Source organism: Notamacropus eugenii, chromosome X (assembly GCF_028372415.1).
Source record: "Notamacropus eugenii isolate mMacEug1 chromosome X, mMacEug1.pri_v2, whole genome shotgun sequence".
Taxonomy (NCBI): Eukaryota; Metazoa; Chordata; class Mammalia; order Diprotodontia; family Macropodidae; genus Notamacropus; species Notamacropus eugenii.
The window spans coordinates 79,606,478-79,629,674 of record NC_092879.1 but is presented as its reverse complement, the minus strand read 5'-3'; the positions used below and the strand labels follow the sequence as shown (position 1 = coordinate 79,629,674).

Genomic DNA, 23,197 nt, shown 5'->3' with positions numbered 1-23,197 from the left:
GTCTCTGAGAGGGATGGCTCATGGAGGAGGTGGTGGTGGTGATGGTGAGAGTGGACAGAGTGAAGACCTTCTGTCTCCTACCCCCTCCTCCTGGCACTTGTAATCCCAGCTTCTAGAGAGGCTGAGGTTGGGAGATCACTTGAACTTAGAAGTTCTGATCTACAGTAAGGGTAATCTTCACTGTGTAGTACAAGTATGGTGAGCGCAAGGAGCAGGAGGCCACTAGGCTCCTGCACTGCATGGCATAGGGAGACCCAGTCTCAAAAATGAACAAACACCATTTGGATTGCCCTTGCAGTGGCAGGGATATATTGGGGAAATTTCAAGTGCTGTATAGCATAGGAACCCAGAGGAAGTTTGCCTGGACCTCCAAGGATATCACTTAGGGAGAAATTTTAATGTGCCCTATGGAGAAAAGGAACACCTAGAAATTTGGATTGGATGGTCTTATGGGCTAAGTGACTCAGGAGAATTTTTACCCAGGACAGTTTGGCTTCTCACCTGAAAGGCAAAGGGATGACTTCCAGTGAGCCAGAAATCCCTAATCCCTGGGGGCCAGGTCCCACATACTCAGAGTTCTCCAAGGCCCTACCAGTCTTTCCTTATGAGAAAGGAAGTACAGTTGTCTTTTCTCCTTTCTTTTTCTCTTTATTGGTTTTGAGTTGGAAAAGCCCCTTTGTAAGCATCAAAGGCAGGCAGGAACCTATTCGAACTTTGTAAAATGATATTTGTTTGTTAATTTGTATCTCCATGTACTTGGAAGTATGGAAGAATGTTTATTACAGATTAGAGACTTTTCCTGAAACTCTTTACTACAAAGCCCTGGGAAAGGCATTCAAAAATGTTAATGTAGAGCCTCAGTAAGTCACTAGAGAGCTATTCCAGATTTTGCCAAACTCACTCTGAGGACTCAGCCAGACAGCACAAGTTGGGGTTGGGAGCGTGAGCCCCAGAGTCTGTGCTACAATAGGACAAGCTGTTAAAAACATAAAATTTAAGAAAAACACCATTGGATGTATCTAGGGTAGAAGGCTTGAGAACCATAGCCATCTATTCTGTTATTATATGTGACTACCAGTGTGGACCACTGGCTTGCCCTGAAGGTTTACATCATATTGATGTCATACTATATTGGTTCATCTCCCAATGTGACCATCTTTAATGTAGATTTCTGCTTTCTCTATCAGTGAATGCTTTCTCAGCGTGCTGCCAATGGAGCAGAAATCATTCTAATGGCAAGTATTCATTAAGATCAGATGCTTTGCTCAGCTCTGTGTGGAACACAAGAGGGAGAAGATAGTGTTGCTGGCCACTGGGAGCTTAAGCTGTACTTGAACAGACAAACCCAATGTACAACCCACAGTCAGATAATATTGGTGCTAAACTGTGGGTTCTGAATAGAAGAGGGGGCTGGACTGACCCCACACTTCTCCCTGAAGCAAAGACCCATCTTTCTAATGCCCACATTCTTCTAGCAATACCCTATATCTGCCAGTCATGGAGTAGCAATCTGTGAAGAAATTATATTGAGAATCATTCAATGGCAGTGCAGAGGCACATGATGGCTGTGAATACACTGTAATGTGGATAGCCCATGTGCTCCAATGACAAGAGAAGTAGAGGAAGGCTCCCAGCACAATGGTTGGAGCATCTGTGGAGGACTTGTGGTAAGACGCAGATAAGAATAGCACCAACCAAGGGGGAGGATATGGGCAGGCTTCACTACCTCCATCGATAAGATCACATCATTTGTCAAAATACTGATGTAAACTATGAGACAGTGACTCTTCAGTGCGATGAGTTGAGGAGCCAGCAGGAATGGAAAGAGTTTGGGAATTCTAGCTTCTACTAGAACACGAAGTGGGCATCATTTGGATAAGTGGAGGGAGGAGGAGTAGGCATTTGGTGAGAGCAAAGGTGTGAGCTAGAAAGGGGCAGAAGCAGACCTATGTCACTGGAATGGAGACTATGTGTTAGGGAAGAGAAAGAAACACATTTTTATAAGTAGAAAGAGACCAACCAGAGTACAGCAGGAGAGGAGTACAGAAGGAGAGGGCGGACAACGATGCATTTTACTACTAACTCTCCAAGTCCCTCACAATCCTTAAGCACCAGCAGGAATGCAGCCAGAGTCCTTTGCAAGTTACTACAAAATTCTGGGATTGTAGTTTGAAATCAAGCCATGAGGTCAGTTCTCAAGTAGTGCTGGAAAGAGAGCACTTGAACCTCCCAGCTATACTTATTAATCTATTTCAGGGGCTGGTCGCCATCAGGTAACCTGGTCTCTGGCAGCTCTCAGGTAAGGCTGCCAGGCCAGGGAGGCACATCAGATCTGTACACTGCCAAGGCTGGGGGTCAGCCCCAGATTGAAGGATCTCCATTGTACCCTATTCCCCTCTTCAGAAAATGGAAACAAAGCTGCATTAAAAGTATATGAAATATGTCCTCAGACTTGCTATCAAGGAGTTTGTGTGTTGGCCCAATTGAAATAACAAGTTCATTTTATCCCCAGGAAAAGAATGATCATTACCATAATTGTAATGGAAAATTGTTTCCATTACATTGTCCCATCACAGGATACACTAATCGTTTTGTGTAAGTGACATTTGTTAATTCGGAATATACATTGAAATTCATATTATGAGAAACACACAAATTGGGTAGCAGAAAGAAATAAGGAGGAGAGACACCGTGTTGTTTAAGATGCTATAAAAATAAAAGGGCAGGAAAGGAACCCTGCTGTTAAGTTAATAAAAGAACAAAGAAATGTAGTTTGAGCATTTAAACTTGTTTCACCGGGAGTAACTTTGCTCTGCCTAAGACCAAGTTTACCTGAGAAGATTCCATGGCAACTTGCACTCTCAAAATTGGTTTCTCTTTGCCCTCTTGTGTTCTGAGAAGATGGTAACTACCCCTTCTTCAAGAGCCTGAGGAGAATCTATTTTGCCAGCTAGGATCTTAACCACAGCCAGTATTTCAGCCATTGATTTACAGACATGGAATCACTTGATACTAAGGGTTTTCTTTTTACCTCAGCAGAACCTGGGACTGAATCAGCCCGACACAAAGACAAAGTCTCGGTAAATGCCCTGGCATGTGATTTTTGTGAAAGACTGCAGAGGCAGCTTTGTTGTTTGGAATAAAATAGACGAGGTATGTCCTCAAATGAAAACTATTGGCTAAGTTGGAAAGAAGTTATATGATAGTAGGTCCTTGCTAGCTCTTGGGCGCTGACTGCTTTTTCCTGGTTGCAGTACTTTAAAAAAAGATGAATATCATTTTGGAAGATGGTTCTATCATTTCCAAACACTGTTTGCAAGAAATTATTTCCATTGTATGAATTTCCTACCTCTCATCCAACACGAAGTCAATTAGAAAGGCAGTTTGAATTTATTTTCATCTTTTTTCAAGTTATTCCATTTGACCAAGATAAAATTCAAGAAAACATAAAAAGTAGAGACTCTTTTCAAATTCTCTAATGCAATGCCCAGATGAAATCTTTAGGCTTATACTGGTGATATGAAAACTCTTTTAACTAAAACATACAGGGCACCTCTGAACAAACAAATTCAATTTCTCTGAGAAAGTGAACTATTCATTCATGTGATGGTATTAGGGAGACTGGAGAAATTACAGAAAAAGAACATGGACAATTACCTGTCGGAATCTCCACGGATGTCTCCGCCTCTCTGCAAAAAAAAAAGAAAGAGAAGTTCACAGTTAGTCTTCAAGCTACTAGGGAGACTGAGATGAGAAACCTTCACTTCCTGATCAATAAGAGGACTTGAATGACAGACAGGAAAGTGAGGTCTTCAAAAAGAGCCTTGACTTTTACTCTGAGGGAATGAACACAAAACCACATTTTATCAACCGAAGAACAAATGAGGTCTCAGAAGAGGGTGCTAGTCAAACTGAACTTCTGTACTTCTCAAAGAATATTAAAAAGCTGAACATAATTGAACTGAAATACAGTTAGGTAAGAACAATCAAGTTTGATTTAAATACTACTGAGAGGTTTTCATTGGGTGTGGAACAGAAATTTCTCAAAGGATTGTTTTTAGCTTTATTGCAACATTACCCATCTTCAGATTCAGACCACATGTGGATTGTTGACAAGTGTGCATGAATTTTGACACAGTTTAAACAACCTAAGAATATACATTTTTGTTGTTAAAAACTTATTTTGAACCCTTAAAACACATCTATTGGCTCAGGACTTGGTAATACCACTTCCTCTGACAAAGATTGTGTCTATATGACAACAAAAGACTCAGACAAAACTGGAAAAATTCACTCCATCACTCAATATTTTGTTTGCATGAAACCAAGCATCCAGGCATGTGGAAACACATAGATGATGGAAGAAAAATTTTACTTGTAATCCAAATGTTTTAGTTTCACTTGCACATGGCCAAGGTCAACCAAACAGACATTTCTATTTGTTACCTACAAACTATCTTACAAGGAATACCAATTTAAAGCAAATGCATGGATGAATAATTCTTGAAGAAAATACTCGCTTTAAAAAAAAAGGGGAGGGGCTTGGCAATCTATTCTTTTAGGATGTGAATGTCAAGTTTCAAAGGTTCATGATACAAAAGTTCATGTGAAGCTAAGCAGCAATAATGTTGATCTTTCCAGAACTTCTCTTACTTATTTTTTAGATACCATGAGGAACTCAAGCATGCAACAATGAAAGCCACAGTTTGCAAAACCATCAGGCATTCAACCTTTGGGATATCTGTAAAATGTAGTTGACTTCAACTTGGTAGCTGAGCTCTATTCCTTTATTTGTGCAAACTCTCAGGACTCTTATTTGGCAGAGGATAACTCAGTTGGGATTTTTCAAAGCTAAGGGTCTTCTCCCTATCTACATGCTAGTACCACTTGACTTATTGAAAAAATTGTCATCTTTGTGAAGTCCAAAGCAAAAGGACTAGGAAATGCCTTCGTGCTAGAAAGTTTCACTTAGCACAATATTCAGTTTCCCATCAGACAATGGACATCTTCAAAAACTTCAGAAAAGTTAAGATTTTTTGAGATATGTTTTCTGGTTGGAACCTAAGTCTATAAATTTAACAAATTCCAAATGGCAGAACTATTAGCATACCAACTCATGCTGCTTTTGGATTACTTTAGACATTTTTCATTACACGTTGATTCAAAGACAAAACCTGACAAACAGTGAATAGGAAATGTTAGTTTTAGTCTAAGAGGTTTTCCACAGACTATATTTAAGTGTTAGAAATAATGAACCATTGGAACAATCCACACTGCATGCTCTACATCTGGCTAAAAGAAAACCTGGGGGGAAATAAGTGCTATTCCAGGTGATTTCTACATATTAATTGACTAATCATTTGTTTTGTGTACCCAGCTGGAATCCATCCCCTTTCTCCTCACTTTTCTTCCCCCCAATGTCAAAGAACATTGGCTGCTCAGGAGGAATCCAGGACAGCACTAGGTTGATATGAAATTTTCCATTACAATGACCCACCAAGTTATTGCTGCCAAGTTCATGAATTTATATGATAAATCTAATGACTATCTACTGCAAGCCATTCTGCTGGGTGCTACGAATTGGGTTGTAGCCAGTGGAGAGTTGTCTTGGACATAGTTCTTCCAGTATCTTATAATCTGAGTGAGGAAATAAATTATGCTTGCAAATAATTAACATCTTGGGCAGTATGTGCCATGAGTGGGAGAGAGAAGAAATGCAAAATGAGGCATGGTACAGTGGTGACAGTGCCACATTTGGCATCAGAGAAACTGGATTTGAATCCCAAATCACTTACATGCTATCTGTGGGATCTTAGGCAAGTTACTGAACTTTTCCAGGTCTCAGTTTCCTCATTTATAAAAGGATTAGTTTAGATGACCTCTAATCACTTCCAGGTTTAAGTCTGTGATCTTGAGTTCAGAGGAGTGAGTGGTCACTTTTGGCCAGAGTAATCAGGGGAGTCTTCTTGCAAGAGGTGGGATTTGAGACAGGCTTTGAATGATAGAGAGGATTTTGGTAGGAAGGGGTAGAAAGAAGGAGAAGGCCTGATGTCCAGGATGCCTCAAATTCAAGCACTGAAAACAATCTCTCTTTTCTGTCAAGGTCTTTGTAGGTGAATACACTTGGTTTTCATATGAATGAATTACAGGTTCAAGAGTATGTCTCAGACATGTAGGATGACACAGTAGCTACTAAGAACTTTTAGCACAGTAGGCATCTACTATGAGATCAGATAAAGTATATTCAAACGTACTGAAGGCATACGACATTCAAATCAGGTGGGCCTTCATTGTTGTCAAGAAATTGGTACTTTCATAATGGTTTTCCTTGACGTGAAATGACTTGAGAATCTGGTCCCCTGTGGAAGGTCTGGTGTCTATTCCATTTGCCTATGGGGAGAAATAAGGAGTCTGCAGCAGCAGAATTAGCCAAGGGAGAAGAGCTGGGTGGGGTACCGAGACAAGATTGTCTCTGCTTTTGCTTTTTTTCCTTCCTCTTGTGTCCTCCCTCAGTCATTGGTAGGCTTGGAGGAAGGAAAGCTGAGAGAGGGAGAGAGAAGGAGAGAAAAAGGAGAGAAGGAAGATGGGAGAGAGAGAAAGAGAGGGAGAGATCAGCTCCTTGTTAAAGCCCTTATTTTTAATCCTTTTGTGTCTTTTTTAATATTCCACTGCAGAGGCATTCCATTTGGCAAAACAACTTGGCAAATGAGTAACCTGATCAGTGCTTTTGTGCAATATGTGTATTTTCAAAGGTCATATTAGTCACTCAAGCAAATGATATCTTAAATTTTGTATGCCTCATTTTTTTAATGGATTGATTTGAAAAACCAACCATTATTAGTTACTCATACAGAAATGAGTAAAGTAGTGAAGGAGCCAGTTACTATGTGGGAATAATGAGCTTCTTTGTACATTTAGATACATTCTAGAACATTCTAGTGTGGTGTCAAACTCAAATAGAAATAGGTCTCTGTAGGCCACATATTGAATTAGAAAACCGCAAATTAATGTTATCTCTGTTGTTTGTATTTATTTATTTTGTTAAATATTTCCCAGTTACATTTTAATCTGGTTCAGGCCTTACTTGGAAGTGTTGTGGCTCACATGGGGCCTGTAGGCTGCATGTTTGACACTTTTGTGTCACCATTCAACATTAGGTTCAATCCCAGGTACCTATGTGCACAATGCACAGTGTTAACAGCATGGTAATGTTTTAGCAGAAATCACAGGAAGATGTGCATATGGGACTTCTTGGGTGAATCACTTTGTCACAATAGCACAAAATCAGGTTATTTTTCTTAGCTTGCAAAGATAAGAAAAGAAAATGTACTAGTAGCAACTGCTGGAAGACTTCAGGTAAAGATCACTGGATGGGGTCCAGGTCTCTGGGCCCAGCTCTAGAACTTATTACTATGTGATCACACCAGGTGAGTGACTTTGCCTCTCTAGGTCTGTTGTCTCAAATGGAAGGTTCCTTCTGCTTCTAACACTCTGAGAGTCTAGAAGTATATGCCAGCACTTGCCACAGCCATAGACAGAATTTTAAGGAAGCCCAACAACTGAAGGAAATTACTGATGAAAAGAAGCCTCTTGTCTCCATTGCATTTTGTAACCCTCTTCTGTCAAATGTTTGATTCATTTTTGGTACCCAGTATCATTCATACATAAGACAAGCTGATTACAAAGGCATCTAGCAGGAGAGCTTCAGCTAGACATGGTATGAGAGGTCAATCTATAATACAGACTTTTCTGTTGAAATGTGATATACAGTTAAGCCTTGATAAACTGGCATGGTTCTGGAATGATTAGTTCTGAGTATGAGAAAATTCTGAAGAACTTAGAGTTTACCCTTTAAGAACTGGAACTTCGAAGTGTGGTGAAACCCTTCTTCCAACCCCAAGATGCAGAGAGCAGGGCTACTGGAGAGCTACTGAAATACAAGGTGCTCTTTGCTCCCAAGGGGCAGCTAGATGGTGTGGTAGATAGAGCATTGGGCTTGGAAGCAGGAAGACTCCTTTTCCTGAGTCCCAATCTGGCCTCAGACACTTACTTGCTGTGTGACCCTGGGTAAGTCACTTCACCCTGTTTGCCTCAGTTTCCTCATCTATAAAATGAACTGGAGAAGGAAATAGAAAACCCCTCTGCCAAGAAAACTCCAAATGGGATCATGGAGAGTTGAACATAACTGAAATGACTCAACAACAACAACAACTTTGCTTCCTAGGAAGCCAGCACTGAGCTGTGTTAGCCTATCTCTCTCTTCTGGGAAGCATCTTTATCTGCTGTCAGTGTATGCTGCTCTCTAGCTCCTTTGCTGCCATTGCTGTCCCCTTCTCTTGTCATCCCCCCACTTGTCTCCACTTAGGTGATGTTTCCTGGGCTTTCTTCTCTGCTCTTTGGTTTTCCTATGAGATGGCTCATCTCTTATAGATGTTCCCACCCAGTAAGAACACTTTCTCTTGTCAACCAACTTACACATTCATAGCACATCAGGAGGAATCTTCTGGTCTTTCATTATTTTCAGCTCTTTTTATGACTGCTTTCTGCTATGCTCTTTCAAGGAAAAGACTATTTTTGCTACTGGTTTTTGTAAACCCAGAGCCTAGCACAATGCCTTGCACATAGGAGGAACTTAATAAAAGCTTATTTAATCGAATTGAATCTAGTCAGAGTTGCTTTAACGTTTTTTCAGATGCAGCACTTTTAGAGTGCCTGAGGGCTGATAAGGCTGGTCTCCAGATAAGTAACATTTTGCATACGTGCCAAGGAGCAATCCAAAGACTCATAACTTTTATCCACAAAGATAGTATTGATGCCAGTCAGGATACACATTTTTTTGGGGAAAGCCAGAATAAATAGGCTACAAACAATTTTTCTCAAGTTCATTGAATGGACAAGATTACTGACTTTTAAAATGTCATTAGAGTTCACATAACAGGCTCCCTTTTCACCTCCACTTTCTTTTATTATTTTTAATGTTTTATATTGATGCTCTTTTCTTCTAAAATCACTATCATTTCCCACTGACTTGAATAGAACCTTGCCTTCTAACAAATACAGTCAAGCGAAACAATCCAACATATTGATTATGTCTGAAAATGAATGTCTCATTCAGCACTTATTGTCCACCACCTGTCTCCCAAGAGGCAGGAGGCATTTTTCACCATCAGCTTTCTAATTTCATGATTCGTTACTGCATTGATCAGAGCTCTGAAGTCTTCCACATTGTTTTCCTTTCTTTGATCACTTTTATATGTTTTTAAGGGCACCTCACATGACTAAACAAGAAGTGATATTTATAACAGGACACATTAAATTAAGGTTTCTTTCTTAGACAATCAAGCCCTGCAAAGGCAGAGAGACAAAAGGCAACTATTCTAATTGTTTATGTGCAGGAGAAAGGGGTAGTCAAGATTATTATTGCTTGTAGAGAAGGACAACCTTGGTCCAGATCTCTCATAAAATCAGTTTGCTGTATCACAGTCGTGAAGAAGAATACATTTTCAATTCACTCGCCCCTATTGTTTTTATAAAAAAAATTAAAAATAGACGTCAAGGACAAAAACAATAACTGAAATGTTTAACGGTGCTTTATAGACTGACGGTTGAATGTGGCCCATTGAGTGTCTGTTTTTCTAGGTTACATTGCCTGTGCTTTTAGTGTCTTTTTCTCACCTTCCCTGTTGTCACTATGAAAATATTTATTTCTATTGAATTTCACCTTATTAGATTTGGCTCTGTGTTCCAGCCTGTCAAGATCTTTTTGAATCCTGATTTGGTTGTCCAGTGATGGTTCCTATCCTTTCCAGATTTATGTCATTGGCAAATATGATAGGTATGTTATCAATGCTTTTATTCAGTTAACTGACCAAAATTTAAAACAGCACAGGGCCAAGCACAGATCCCTGGAGTGTTCCACTGGAAGAAGCCTTCCATGTTGATAAGAGACTATTCATGGCTATTCAGAGTCCAGTCATTCAACCAGTTCCAAATCCATTTAATTGAACTATCTTTGAGTCCACATCTTTTTTTTCCCTCACAAATTATTCCCACATCAATTATTTGGCTAAAATCAAGGTAAATCATGTCTGCAACATTCCCTCAATGTGCCAGTTTAGTAACCTTGTTATGTTAGCCTGGTATAGCTTGTTCTTGCTGAAATCATGTTGGCTCTTGGTTATCACTACTTCCTTTTTTAGACATTCCCTGATTATCATAAGCATTTCAAAGGTTTTCAGTGAAAGTAGTTCAGGCACATTGGTTTTTACATTGCAGACTGTATTTATTTCCCTTTTGTGAAGATCAGCCCCACATTTGCTCCTCTTCATTTGTGGGTTAATACTCCTGCTTTGAATTTCTTTTGAAGGCCATGGACACTGGTTCATAGCAGTTTTATTTGTTGGTTCTTTCAGAACCCTATAGTATAGTGCATCTGGACTGGGTTACCTGAACTCTTCAAGGGCAGTTGGGGGCTCTCTTATTTTCCTTGAGCATCGAATCTCAATTAGACAATTCTTTTCATACTTTTCCAGTCCAAAGAGAAAAACAGAAGCAAAACTAGAACTGAGCAGCTCTGCCTTCTCTCCATTGGTATTATCATCTCATTTCCTCTGGGTAGGGCTCCTAGCCCTTTTGGATCCTCCTCTTTTTCCCAATATGACTAAACTCACACTTTTTCCTGTGTTTTGTTCCTTTGCTGGCATCAGAACACTCTGAATTTAAACACTCCTGACACTGTCCCTTTTATCCCCAGTTTAATTCAATTGCATTTTATTAAATGCCTATTATGTACAAGGCAAGAGGTTTTGAGGATACAAAGACAAGAATGTAAAAAAAAGTCCCCACACTCAAAGAACTTGCATTCTACTTATATCGCTTTATTTTAAAGTAACAACCTTTTCGGTTTTTTGGAAGTCTTTTCCCTGTTATCTCTGTACCATGAATCCTCCCTTGTTTAAAAAAAATTAAGCAAAACCTAGAAATATAGTAATCAAATCTGAATGTAGGGAGGTGTGTGTCATAATTAGACCTCTCAGGCTGAAAATGGAGATCATAATTAATCAGCATTTGAGCGCCATTTAGTGTGATTTCTGTTCATGTTATTTTGGTCACTATGTATATTGTTCACTTATCTCTTCATTAGTTCACATGAATCTTTCTATGTTTCTCTGAATTCCTCCTATCTGCTCTTTCTTCAGGTGCAATGACATTACATTCATATATCTCAGTTTGTTCATCCATTCCTCAATTGATGGACACAATACTTATTTCCAGTTTCCAGTCTTTTTGCTACCATAAAAAGTACTGTTATAAATGCTTTGGTATACATGGGACATTTTTTCTATTTTGGATCTCCTTAGGGATAAGCATATATCAAAGGGATCACCGGATCTGAGTTTTCTCATATAGAATACTAAATTGTTTTCCAAACAGTTGGGCTAGTCCTCAACTCCACGAAGAGTGTATATTCATTTGCCTGCCTTCCTATGGCCCTTTTAGTTTTGACTCTTTCCATCTTTCATCATATTTGCTTGAAAGGGAAAGATGAGAAATAATTGAAATAGTAAACATTTATAGGACTGGGGAAAGACAGGCACTGACCCAGTTATTTGGAAACAAAGTCCTGCTCTGGTGCCTCTTTACAGCATGTAGGTGATCCTGCGTTCTCGGAGGCTAGGTATTAAGTATGACCCATGGCAACAGAGAGAGGCTGTTTTTCTGAGGACCAACTCAGCTACACAGAGAGTCATATCACCATCAAGATGACCGCAAAGGATGGACTTTTTAAGCCATGGAAATCCATGAAACAACAGTCCTTGGTCCCAATGTGGTCTTTTGCAGTGATGGTGGCAGAATGACGGGCAAGGGGGCAGAGCGTGCTAAGAATCACATAGTTTTCAGACCATCAATAGACTTTAATTTGACTACTGGTACCCTAAACTTGAGATCCTTGTCCAGTGACCAATGACAGGACATATAGGACTAAAGGAACTGGATCATATTAACCTTGACATCCTTGCTCTATACAAAACCAAAAGGAAAAAGGAAGTTACAGCTAAATTGAAGGATGGCTCAGAGGTATTCCTTGGAAAGGCAAAAAAGAAGTTGGCAGAGTGGGTTTTAACTTATGCTCAAAGATAACAAGAAGCATTATTTGTTGATAGGATATTTGGTTTTCACAAACTGCAATGTTAAGAATAATTATTTATATAAAGACCATCATGAAAATAATTGTAGTATATGTGCCAACATCATTTGCTGAGGAGGAAGTGCTTGAGAAGGCCTTCCAAATGAAATCAACCTACACTCTGATACTTGGTGACTTCAATGCAAAGGTAACAAAAGTTGAGACTAAGAAGAAACGTAAAGGAAAACATAATTTGAGAAGAAGGAATGAAAGAAGCCAAAGACTTGAAGATCATTAAAAAAGCCTCACACCTCTGTATCACAAACTCTCTCTTTGAAAAAAAAGAAGGCATGTTGAGCATCAAATAATATGTTAAAGAGTAAAAATAGATTGTATATTAACAGTCAGGAAAGACTTTGTTATCTTGGGAGTTATCTTTGTGTCAATTGTTGGTATATAGTTAGATAAGTGACTTGATAGAGCTAAGATCAGAATTAGTTTTAAAAAGGAATTATGAGAAAAGGACATAGTATATAACTGAAAAAGCTTAACACAGAACTACTTAAGCAAGTACCTGACAATCAAAACTGGGAAATGCTCAAAAGGAATGACCTTGACACTGAATGTAACAATTCCATACAGAAGTTTAACCAATCCAAATTAGTTGCCACAAAGGACTACCAGAAGACCAGGTACAGAAAGTACCTTAATAAACATATATCTGACTTTTTTGCTAAGCAAAGGGAGAGTTGCCAAAGGCAAAACTAGATTAGACTGGAAACTCATCTGTAAAGTTGTATGTAGGATGGTGGTTGATTATGAGCAGTATCATCTCATAAAGGAGACAGAAATAGTGGAGGGTAAAATCAGTTTAAAGAAAGCTTGTCAAGGTACCCAACTAAGCAAAGACTTTCAATAATGAAAATGGAGGGATTACAAATGGATAAAAAATGGAAAAAATCTATAAAAATCATCGCAAACTATTTTCTTCATCAAGAATAGTGAAACCACTATACTTGGATACTAACATTATTTTAAACAGGCACATTTCCTAAGTATTACCTAAAAGAAAGTAGTAGTCATGAAAAAATTGCTTAGGACCTTTCATTAACTATTTTTGGAAGAATAATCTCTGACTCTGTGTTAATAAATCAATCAACAAGCACATATTAAGGACATACTATGTGCTAGACCCTGTGCTAAGTGCTGGGAATACAAATACAAGTAGAAAGAAAGATAGTTCCTTCCCTCAAGGTGCTTACATTCTAATTGGGGAAGATAACATATAAAAGGAAGCAGAAAAGGGGAATGGAGGGAAAGGTACCTACCTTGGGGCATGGTAGAGGTCCAGAAAACATCCTGAAAGATGGACCAACAAAAATATCCCTGTTCAAAGACCCTCTGATAACATCAATTGGGGCATAAAATAGTCTGCTTGCCAATAACATTTGCCCTTGGGATGGAGGAGATCCATCACAGAGTCCAGGTTTTGGACAGTGAGGTCCTCCAGATGTTTCTGTTTGTCAATGACATTGTACTGACAGCATTGAGCACACACAAAGGTATAGGTCTGTCTATAAATTTATCTATCTATCTATATCTGCTCTCCCCAAATTTAGGATGAATGCTCCACTTTTCTTGGATTTCCTTTCATTCTCTAGCACAAATTCTAATAGGGAGTGGTCATTATAGCATGGAGAGGCTAAGTGACTTGCCCAGGGACACACAGCCAGTACAGTCCTGGAAATATGACTTGAAGCCAGGTCTTCCCAGATCTTAGGTCAGCTCCCTATTCATCATGCCATGCTATCTCTTATCTGGAATATACTAGGGGAAACATGCCATGGCTAAAGCTGGCATCTTTGGAAAATTCTGACAACTTAGCACACTGGATATTTCAAAAACCAAACTAAAAGAAATGTAGCTTTGATTATGCCTGTATGCAGACTGTGTTCAAAGTCCAGTGTATTTTGAATAATGGTTTTAATCCTACGCAACACTAAAATCAGCAGGAATTGCAATTTAGTTGAAAGTGATTAACACAAATTCAAGTACAAGGACCACAAAGAGTATATTTTTCACATAACATGATGAACAGTTACTGTGTCATGAAGTTGGAGTGCATTAGAATGACAAAAAAAATCAAAATGTAAAATCCAGGTTGGATTTCTTCCAGAAGTAGCATGTAGATTGAATCTTACTACAACAAACACAACTAAAATGAACATCTTTGTATTGCTAAAAGACTTTCAGCAATATGTGATACTACGGGATTTCATTAGTTCAGACTTCAATAATTTGGAATTTGAAATACTTCACACATGGGCTGGCCTGAGGTTTACCTATGCAATGTATGAAAAACTTCTATGCCAAGCAAATGAGGAGTGAAAAGAAAACTGGAAGGGAAATAACCTAACCTGCTTGAGAACAAAATTTTCAGATGTGAAAGGACTCCTTTATGTACTACTGAGCCATGATGTCTTAGGAATGGAAGGAACCTTGAAGATTGTTTGGTCCTGCCCCCTGATTTTACAGATGAAAAAACCAAGGTAGTTTTTTGAGATGAAATCACTTGCTCAAGATCACACAGTGAGTCTGGCAGACTCTGGGACTAGAAGCCAGGTCAGCTGATTCCTAGTACAGAATTCTTCCCATTAAACCACACCTGGAAATTAAGGTGATTATTACAAGTCTTTCTCATTTATTGAGTAGAATAGGTCCCAGAAGACCTACCTGGCAATACCTTATATGCTTGGAAGTAATTAAATTGCATTTCTTTGGGGGAAAAAAAGCATTCTGTATAACTCGGTGTTTGGCAATTCGGAATGTAAGCCTGATTGTTTGCCATATCCATATACAAAGTCCCTAGAAGGTCACTGTTGTGGGACTTAATGGGTAGCCCCATTTCATCGTGACTACTGGAATGTAACTCTTTTTTCATCTGTCTCAAGCAAGTGATCAAGAGTTTCTCTTGAGCATCCCCATGCTCTGAGAAAAGCTGCCCTTCTATTTGTCTCTCCCCTACACTGGTCCTTCCTATATGACTGCCAGCAATGTATAATTTGATAGAGATTATAGTTCAGTGGTGTCTCAGAGCCATACACAACTTTTAACACAATTTTGAAAGTTTTATAAAGCTCTCTTGGTCTATTCTTCAAGAAACCTGCTATTATAACGCTTTTGCTTAACAAGATAGTTCAGCTTCTGACCAGGCTGACAAAATAGTGCAAATGTCAGCAAGGAAATAATGGAGGTAGAATTTGTTTAAGATCACTTCACCCTGACTCCAGGATGAACTTCAGAGGAAACAGGCCATTCATAAAAGATTTGTTTGAATAGTGTATCTAATTTTACCATTTCATTTTTACTTTAACAACGCCTACACCCTGACATCAGGAGCCCAATTCCAACCCAGCCAGCTATAATAGGTTCCATTATGAAATATGACTCGAGGGCACCAGATTTTCATTAAAAACAGGTATTTTCACCATCAGAGTGTTATGCAAAGTTCCTGAATCTTTTTCCCTATTCAGGCACTAATAAGAACAATTGATTACATTACACCATTTGCTGTATCAAAATACAGGCCAAAGCCTGTTAAATTGAAAGCGGGCAATTTTCAACTTTTCCCTTAGATGAGTACACTGCAATTTGGGTGCCCCTTCATTCAGAGGGATGATGTGTTATATCATGTGATTAAAATTCTAGCAATATGTCATGGAAGTGATATTACTAATTGGGCCCTTTTGCAGAGTGCTCCTTGATAAAATATGCTATAAATGCTCTTCATTTACTGATGACACCCACTTGTATGTTCTGTCTGTAGCTTGGATGACCAGGCTGAATGATGACATTCCAGGATCATTTTAAGCCTAATATTTTTCGTGTCTCCAGGCTGCGCAGAAGGATGTTAAATATTTAGCTGTGACAAGAGAAGAAAGAACTGAATATGCACAAAAGTGTAGGAATGTTACTGTGGCCTTCACTTATGAGCACCGTGTAGAAATCGGGAAAGGCCTGATGCATGATGGCACTCTAATGGTGCATCCCTTCTAAAGCACAATTTATGACGTGCACATTGTCTTCCAGTTGCTGCTTCTACCAATTGTTCCTCTAGCCCGAGCTGTTTTGTAGCTTCCTTGATCTTCCCTTAAAAGAATCTGAGGGGAAAAGGATGCCTGTCCCTTTTATGCTTTCATCACTACGTAGGCCAGCCCTAGGCAAAGCTGAGTGTGCAGAATATACCTTTGGTCCTCCTCATCTTCCATTTCGGTGTTTTTCACTCCCATGCTATCACACCCAGGGGCCCAGCGTCTCATGCATCTAATGAGGTTCAATTTAAAAGAGAAATGTAAAGTTGTACTTTACAAATACAAGATAGAGGAGGCATGGCGAGACATCAGTATGCCCCAAAATATTTGGGTTTGTTTTAGAGGATCGTGAGCTCACTATGAGTACACAGTATGACACCGGCTGAGAAAGCTAGTGTGATCTTAAGAGAAGCATCATGTCTAGGGTTCAGGAAGCAAGAACCCCACTCTTCTCTGTCCTAGTCAGTATAAATCTGGGGCAGAACTGTATTCAGAAGGACAGATGAACTAGAAAGCATCCAGAAGGCAACCAGAATGTGAAAGGGCCTCATTTTCATGCCATACATGAATCTGTTGAAGGAATCATTGATATTTAGCCTGGAAGGGAAAGGACAGGAGAGTTGTCATCAAACATTTGAAAACCTATCATGCAGAAGAGATATCAGATTTATTTTCCTTGGCCCCAGAAGCAGAATTAAGAGCAATGGGTAAAGAATATAGTGAAACAAATTTAGGCTTGATGTAAGGGAAAATATTCTAACAATTGGAGCTACTCATAAATGACTAACTCAAGTTCAGTCTCTTTCCCTGGAAATCTTTAAGCAAAGGCCAGACGGCCACTTATTGGAAATATTGAAATAGGGATTGTTGTTCAGGTCTGGTTTGGGCTAGATGGCTACTGGGCTCCTCTCCAATTCTGAAATTCTGTGAGGACACAAAGAATCATTTTCCTGAATTACTTCTGTTGCCGTATTTGTAGTACTTTTTTCGGGGATGAGGAGAACAAGCCTCCAGCTTTCTGAAAGACCAATAGGGATTTAAGACCTATCAGAGCTTAACACACAACCCAACGTGCTCTTACATTCCTGTGGCAGGATGAAGCTGGTCCTAAGCTGCTTGTCATTCTCATTTTAAGGAGGTTTTATAGTACCAGGGAAAAAAAGTATAGCTTAACTTAAAGAGTGTTTTGGAATAGCACTTTTACATTTATCCAAAAAAAAAGTAAAGGACTGGGTCTGCAGGATGTGAAGGATAATTTACCTTTGTTTTATTGGGAAAAGAAAGAAAATATACACAGCAAAAGAGATATTCAAAGCTTTCAAGGAAAACCTTCAAATGACTAGCAACAGTCAAACCATGAAATTTCTTTACCTTGGTTGGGCAGACAGAATGAGAGGGGCATTCATCTAAAGCAAGAAAAGAAAACAGGGAGAACATTGTTTCTACGAGTGCTAAATGATCATGAGTTGATTTCTTCTGACATGTCAGCTTTAAGTAAACAAGTTCAGGATTATGGCACTGGTTGACTGATACTGCTACCTCATAATTCATTTCCTTTGCCTTATGATTTAGGTATGATTGACTGACATCCTAAATACCCAGCACTGACAATGTTGCCATACATTTTAACCAGCAATTCAAGTGTTATAATTGCCATGTAACAATCTGTGTTTTTCTTTATGGATTGCTGTCTAGGTTTTCCTTTAAGGATAGAAGGTGGTTGATTGTACTTCAGGTGACTTCCGTCAAAGCTTGTGTACAGTAGCACTAACAAGGTAGAAGGTTCAGATGAAAAGGATGCGTACTTTTTGAAAAGCTTGAAATGTGTAACTTGCTCAGACAATCATGAAATTTCAGAACTAGTAGGGACCTTAGGGAATCATATAGCTGGCTTTCCTCATTTCACAAAGGAGGAAGCTGAGGACCACAGGAGTTTAGTGACTTGCTCAAAGTTACATAGCCAGTTAGAGGCAAAATTGCAACTAGATCCCAGGTCTCACGATTTCCTATCCAGTGCTCCTTCCACTTGAACTCCTTCCATCTTGGACATTGAACCTATAACTTGACACAGTCTTTACACAGTACTCATTGGTGGTACTGTTAGGGGCATTTTTCCTCAGGGCAAAAGGAATAATTGTCTCAGGTACACTTCATGAGAATAGTTCCATAACTCAAGGCCCTTAATGGAATAACTTTAAGAAGGTAGATGTAGTATAGGTTTCACTTCAACTCCTTTAAAGAGTTAGTTCTCATTGATAATCTGAAACTGCTTTGGTGAAACATATTTTTGAGAAATGAAGTTGATCAGATCTTTTAATGGACAAATAATATGCAAAAAATATCTCAGAAGTGGTACTGTGATTTCTGCTAAGGTAGATATACTCCACAGCCCTGACAACCTAGCTATTATTGAAATATTGGCATGCCCAATGTCTCATAACTTATTGGTGCTTTTGAATGAGTTTCAAAATAGTAGAAAAGCTTTCTTTTGCTTAAATGGGAAGCTAATAAAAACAAAGGAAGAGGGAATCCCATTCCTAATAGTTTGCTTAGGGCACTAGCGATGACTTAGCAGTCCTGCATTGGGGCTTTTGAATGCTTACTGAAACAGATGTACGAATTCACAGGTGTCAGTAAATAACAAAATCATGCTTGGCATTCTCAGTCTGTCACTTTGTTTCCTAACTTTTCCAATATTTTTAACTGGACATCTGTCAGAAGATCTTCTATTTCCACTCTAGGCTACAAACACAGGGATAATCTCTTTACTTCTGGTGGTAGTCTAATGACTTATTCAGTGACTAATGTCACTCTTTGGGGTGATGTCCCATGTATAAGACTGACTGATCATTAAAAGTCCCATAATAAGATTGCTTTCTAGCTTCCACATGGTGAAGATCTTTATGGTATCAAATGATCCTATGTGGTCCTGAAAGCAGGGATTCCTTGGATAAAAATGACACCATACAAGTATAAATTCTTAAGCACGGTAGGGGTGGGAGGAGTGTACCATGGCAGGAGGGATAATATTAAGGATATACAAGGTGGTTCACTCATAATACTCTTCCAATTATGAGCATTCTTAAATGAGCAAACATAGAACTAATTAAGTAATCCTTTCCTAAGCTCAATTTCCCTTAAAAATATTAGGAATAACAAATCCAGGCATATTTTTTGACTGTTCCTTGTCAAGAAGTGATTTTTTACTACTTGAACGCTTTCCATAAGCTGTCTAAACTCACTAAGTATACATACACAAGTGTGTGCCAGGGAACACACCTATTTAGAATTCTGATGACCACCCTCAAATATTAACTATGGAATTCCTGGAACCCTGAAGTCTCAGGTTTGTTAAGGCTGACTGCTTTCTTTGGGAAACCACTTTACAATGATGTCCTAAGGAGGAATTAAGATGCCTTGGTTAGATTTGGGGATGAACAAGATTTATACAATTATCATTCCATTATTATTAGAGTATAAGATCCAGGGAAAGAACAAAAAAAAATATGGAAAGGTGATCACTGATTCCTAGATCTAGAGCTTGAAGGGCCCTCCAAGATCATTTTGTCCAACCCCAGGATGGCTCAGTGACTTTTCCAAACAAGTGTCACAAGGAAGAAATAGCACTGGTCAAAGTAGGTCCTGTCCTTAGGTCTGTGCTGAAAGTAATCATAGTGACTTAGTAAAAGTCCTTTTGGAGTCAGGCTCACTAGAGCACTCCATTCACACTGTCATTTGCCATATAATTTATTCAAATTAAGATGCCAGATGATTTGGTTCTCATCTGCCTCTTCATTTGGAAGTTATTAACTTGAGACATTGAAAAATGAAACATACATTCCATCGAGTTAACTGCTTCACACACCACATGCTAACCAACGAAGTGCAGTCATTTCTAGACCTGGTCCTAGTATAATTATAATTAGATATGCACCATGAATAGAGAAGGCATAAGAAAAGAGCCGTGTGAGAGTTGCTACATGACCAGGAGTACAGGCAAGAGGGAATTTTGATAAGCCTGAGAGCCTCAACTGCTCTTTTTTGAACAAACCTATAAGACCATCGACAGTGAGGGTTGGACGAATCCACAGAAACAGATAGATCCAGGATACTAAGCCACTAGCAGACCTTCTGAGGTAGGTAGCCCTCCTGTGACTTCCTCCTTACCCCCACCTTGAAAAGTACAAATTAGCTCTTTGGGACTCTAGACAGATGCCCCATTGTTCTCTGGAACAGTTCACCCCTCACTTTTCTAAAAGCAATTTATTGTTATCTTCACTAAGTCACTTGAGAACGAAAGGACGGACAAGATGGCATCTGACAAGATAAGTGGTTCCCTCTGGCAAGAAGCCAGTTCTAGTACAATTGTGTTTTCCAAGAGATTTCTTTATTAAAAAGATGTGATAATGTTAGCCATGGTGGTTTTACATTCCAGAGACTTAGATTTGTCTGGTGAAACAGACAGGTGAGTCAGGTGAGATTTTGGGCCTGTGTGGTGGCCTGGGCTAGTTCTTTTCCTTAAAAGGTACTGAAATAATCATGCAGGCTTAATTGGCACTAAAGGCTCTGGCCATCGATGTTGCTTTCCAGTTCCCTAAGTATAAAAAGCTACAGAGAGCTCCAGCTCCTCCCCAATGCTTGACCAGAGAACCACCATGGGCAACATGGATAGAAGCAGAGGAACTGTCCTCAGCTAAAGCAGTGAGGTATCCTTGGGAAATATCCTTCACCTGCTATGGCTAAGGATATCTTTCGTGAAATGGTCAGATCTCTGAGTGTTTCATCTCATTCCAGTGTCAGACTTAAACCCACAAGCCTGCATCAGGCCTTTCCTTCAATACTCTGTCTGCACACATAGTCACTAATTCATTTACCACCACAGCTTCTTCATTTGTAAAACTAGCTTATCTTTAAGCTCCCTTTCAGCTCCACAGCTTTAAATAAAAATACATTTATGAAAGGGCTGCTTTGTGTCTAGCACTCTGCTTAGTGCCTCGGGACAGACAAATAGAATATATGCTTCCTGCCCTTAATGAGTTTGGATGAGGCAAGGGCACATGTTTATACTTACGATGTTCAAAATCTTCCCACTGTACTGTGGGAACCCAACTGGACACCGAGGGGCCAATTACTTTCAGATTACCAAGTGCCATAATCCCACCATTGCATCTTTAACATCCTATTGACAAACCATCATTTCATAAGATATAAAAAGTAGAATTGTACTTGAGCCCAGGTCTTCTGATGCCAAATTCGGTGCTTTTCCCATTCCACTGCATGACTTATTATATTATTTTCATTTCCCAAATCAGTTATAAGCATTTTGAGTGCAATGACCATGCTGTGGTGGCAAAGAGAAGGAGGTACTATATTTTTTCCTTTCTTGACATGAGCAAGTCAATTTTATGTCTCCATTTCAGTGTGAATAGGCAGCTGTAGCTAACCCCTATGATACATTCCCCCCCAATTATTGTGCAAAAAGTTAAACAAAAGACAGAATCCAACCTGTCTTAGACACCCGAGGCCATTGACAGACTAGTAGATTAAGGTCTCTGTCCTCTCTCCTGACATAGAACAAATTGCCTCCAAGGTCGGTGGCTGATTGGTTGTGAACCCAGTATGATTAACACATTTTCTGTATACTTCAAGTATGTGTGGGGAAATGGATCTTACTCAGGAGCCTACTTGCCCTATAGAAACATTATTCTTTATGTGCCAATTAATATTTCCTTGTGTCTTGGTTTGTAACTGTGGACTGAAAAAAGGCTTTTACTGACTCGTATTCTAAGTTGTACATGCATTGGGTTATTCATCTTTGTATTCTATTACAGCACCTGGTATAATTTTGGGCACGTGGGCAGTGAGTCTCATGATCTCAAATTTCTGTCTTTCCAGATTGATATTGCTAAAGCATAGGTCTGACTGTATTGTAAATTCCAGGGGCTCCCTTTGACCTCTAGGTCAAACCCCTCTTACTGGCATTTAAGCCCTGACAACCTAGCTCCAGCCTGCCTTCCCAGCCTTGTTCAACATTAGTCCCCTCCATCTACTCTTTAGTCCAGCCAATGTAGCCTCACTGTTCCTCACACTCATCATTCAGTCTTCATCTCCATACCTTTTCAAATAGGCTCTCTGAAGCCTGGAATGTCCCCTATCCTCATTTCCACCTCTTAGAATTCCTAGTTTCTTTCAAAATTTAGCTCAAATATAGGGTAGATGCAGGTTTAGACACTTTCTATACAACTTAATTTAATCTTTTCCAAGACACTTATTTGCTACAATGTAGTGTCAGGCTCATGGACAGAGGAAAATGGACCTTGAAAAATGCTCTTTGGAGACGTGTAACATTTTAAAATGGAGAATAAATATTTTTATCAATGTTTAGGCTGTAGCAATAACTAGAGAGGGAAGACTGAGAAAAAAAACATGTGAAGGACTTACCTATATCAGGGTTTCCCCAATATTCTATTAAAAGGTAGGTAACATCTTTAACATTTAACATTTCTTTAGTGTACATTATCAGAAAATGGAATCATCATAGCCTGCATTTCTCACCCTTGAGATTTTTGTTTTAATGACTCTTGGCTGGAAAAAAGGTCAAGGGACACCTTTAATTATAAGTGAAGCATCCCTGATGGTTACAGGGGCCAAACTTATGTCATGGGCATCTACTTCCAAGTCCTCCTGAAATTTCTGAAATGTCTCTGACCTTAGTTTTCTTAAGCCCAATGATATCAGAGATGCTGTGGTTTAAACAAGATAATTACTATTGCTGACATCCAGTAGTATCTCTGCTCTCCAACCAGAGAACTGTAAGATGTCAGAAAAGAAACCCACAGTTCTAATGTGACCAAACCAAAGGAGCAAAAACAGACTGTTGAGCTGGAAGATAGTGCTTCTTCAAAATTTCCCTCTCTCACTTTGTAAGAACAAAAATAATAAAAAAAAGCTCTGCCTCATTTTAATTCTTTTTTATGAG

At 39.2% G+C, this 23,197-nt stretch overlaps 1 protein-coding gene across 1 annotated transcript in view; it reads right to left on the bottom strand.

Moving 5' to 3' along the window:
- The window catches only part of LOC140515231 (connector enhancer of kinase suppressor of ras 2-like), a 570,766-nt gene that overhangs the window by 120,288 nt on the left and 427,281 nt on the right, over nt 1-23,197 (bottom strand). Inside the window, exon 13 of the mRNA XM_072625828.1 lies at nt 3,658-3,689. Coding sequence (XP_072481929.1) covers nt 3,658-3,689 — 32 coding nt within the window. The remainder of the gene's footprint in view (nt 1-3,657; nt 3,690-23,197) is intronic.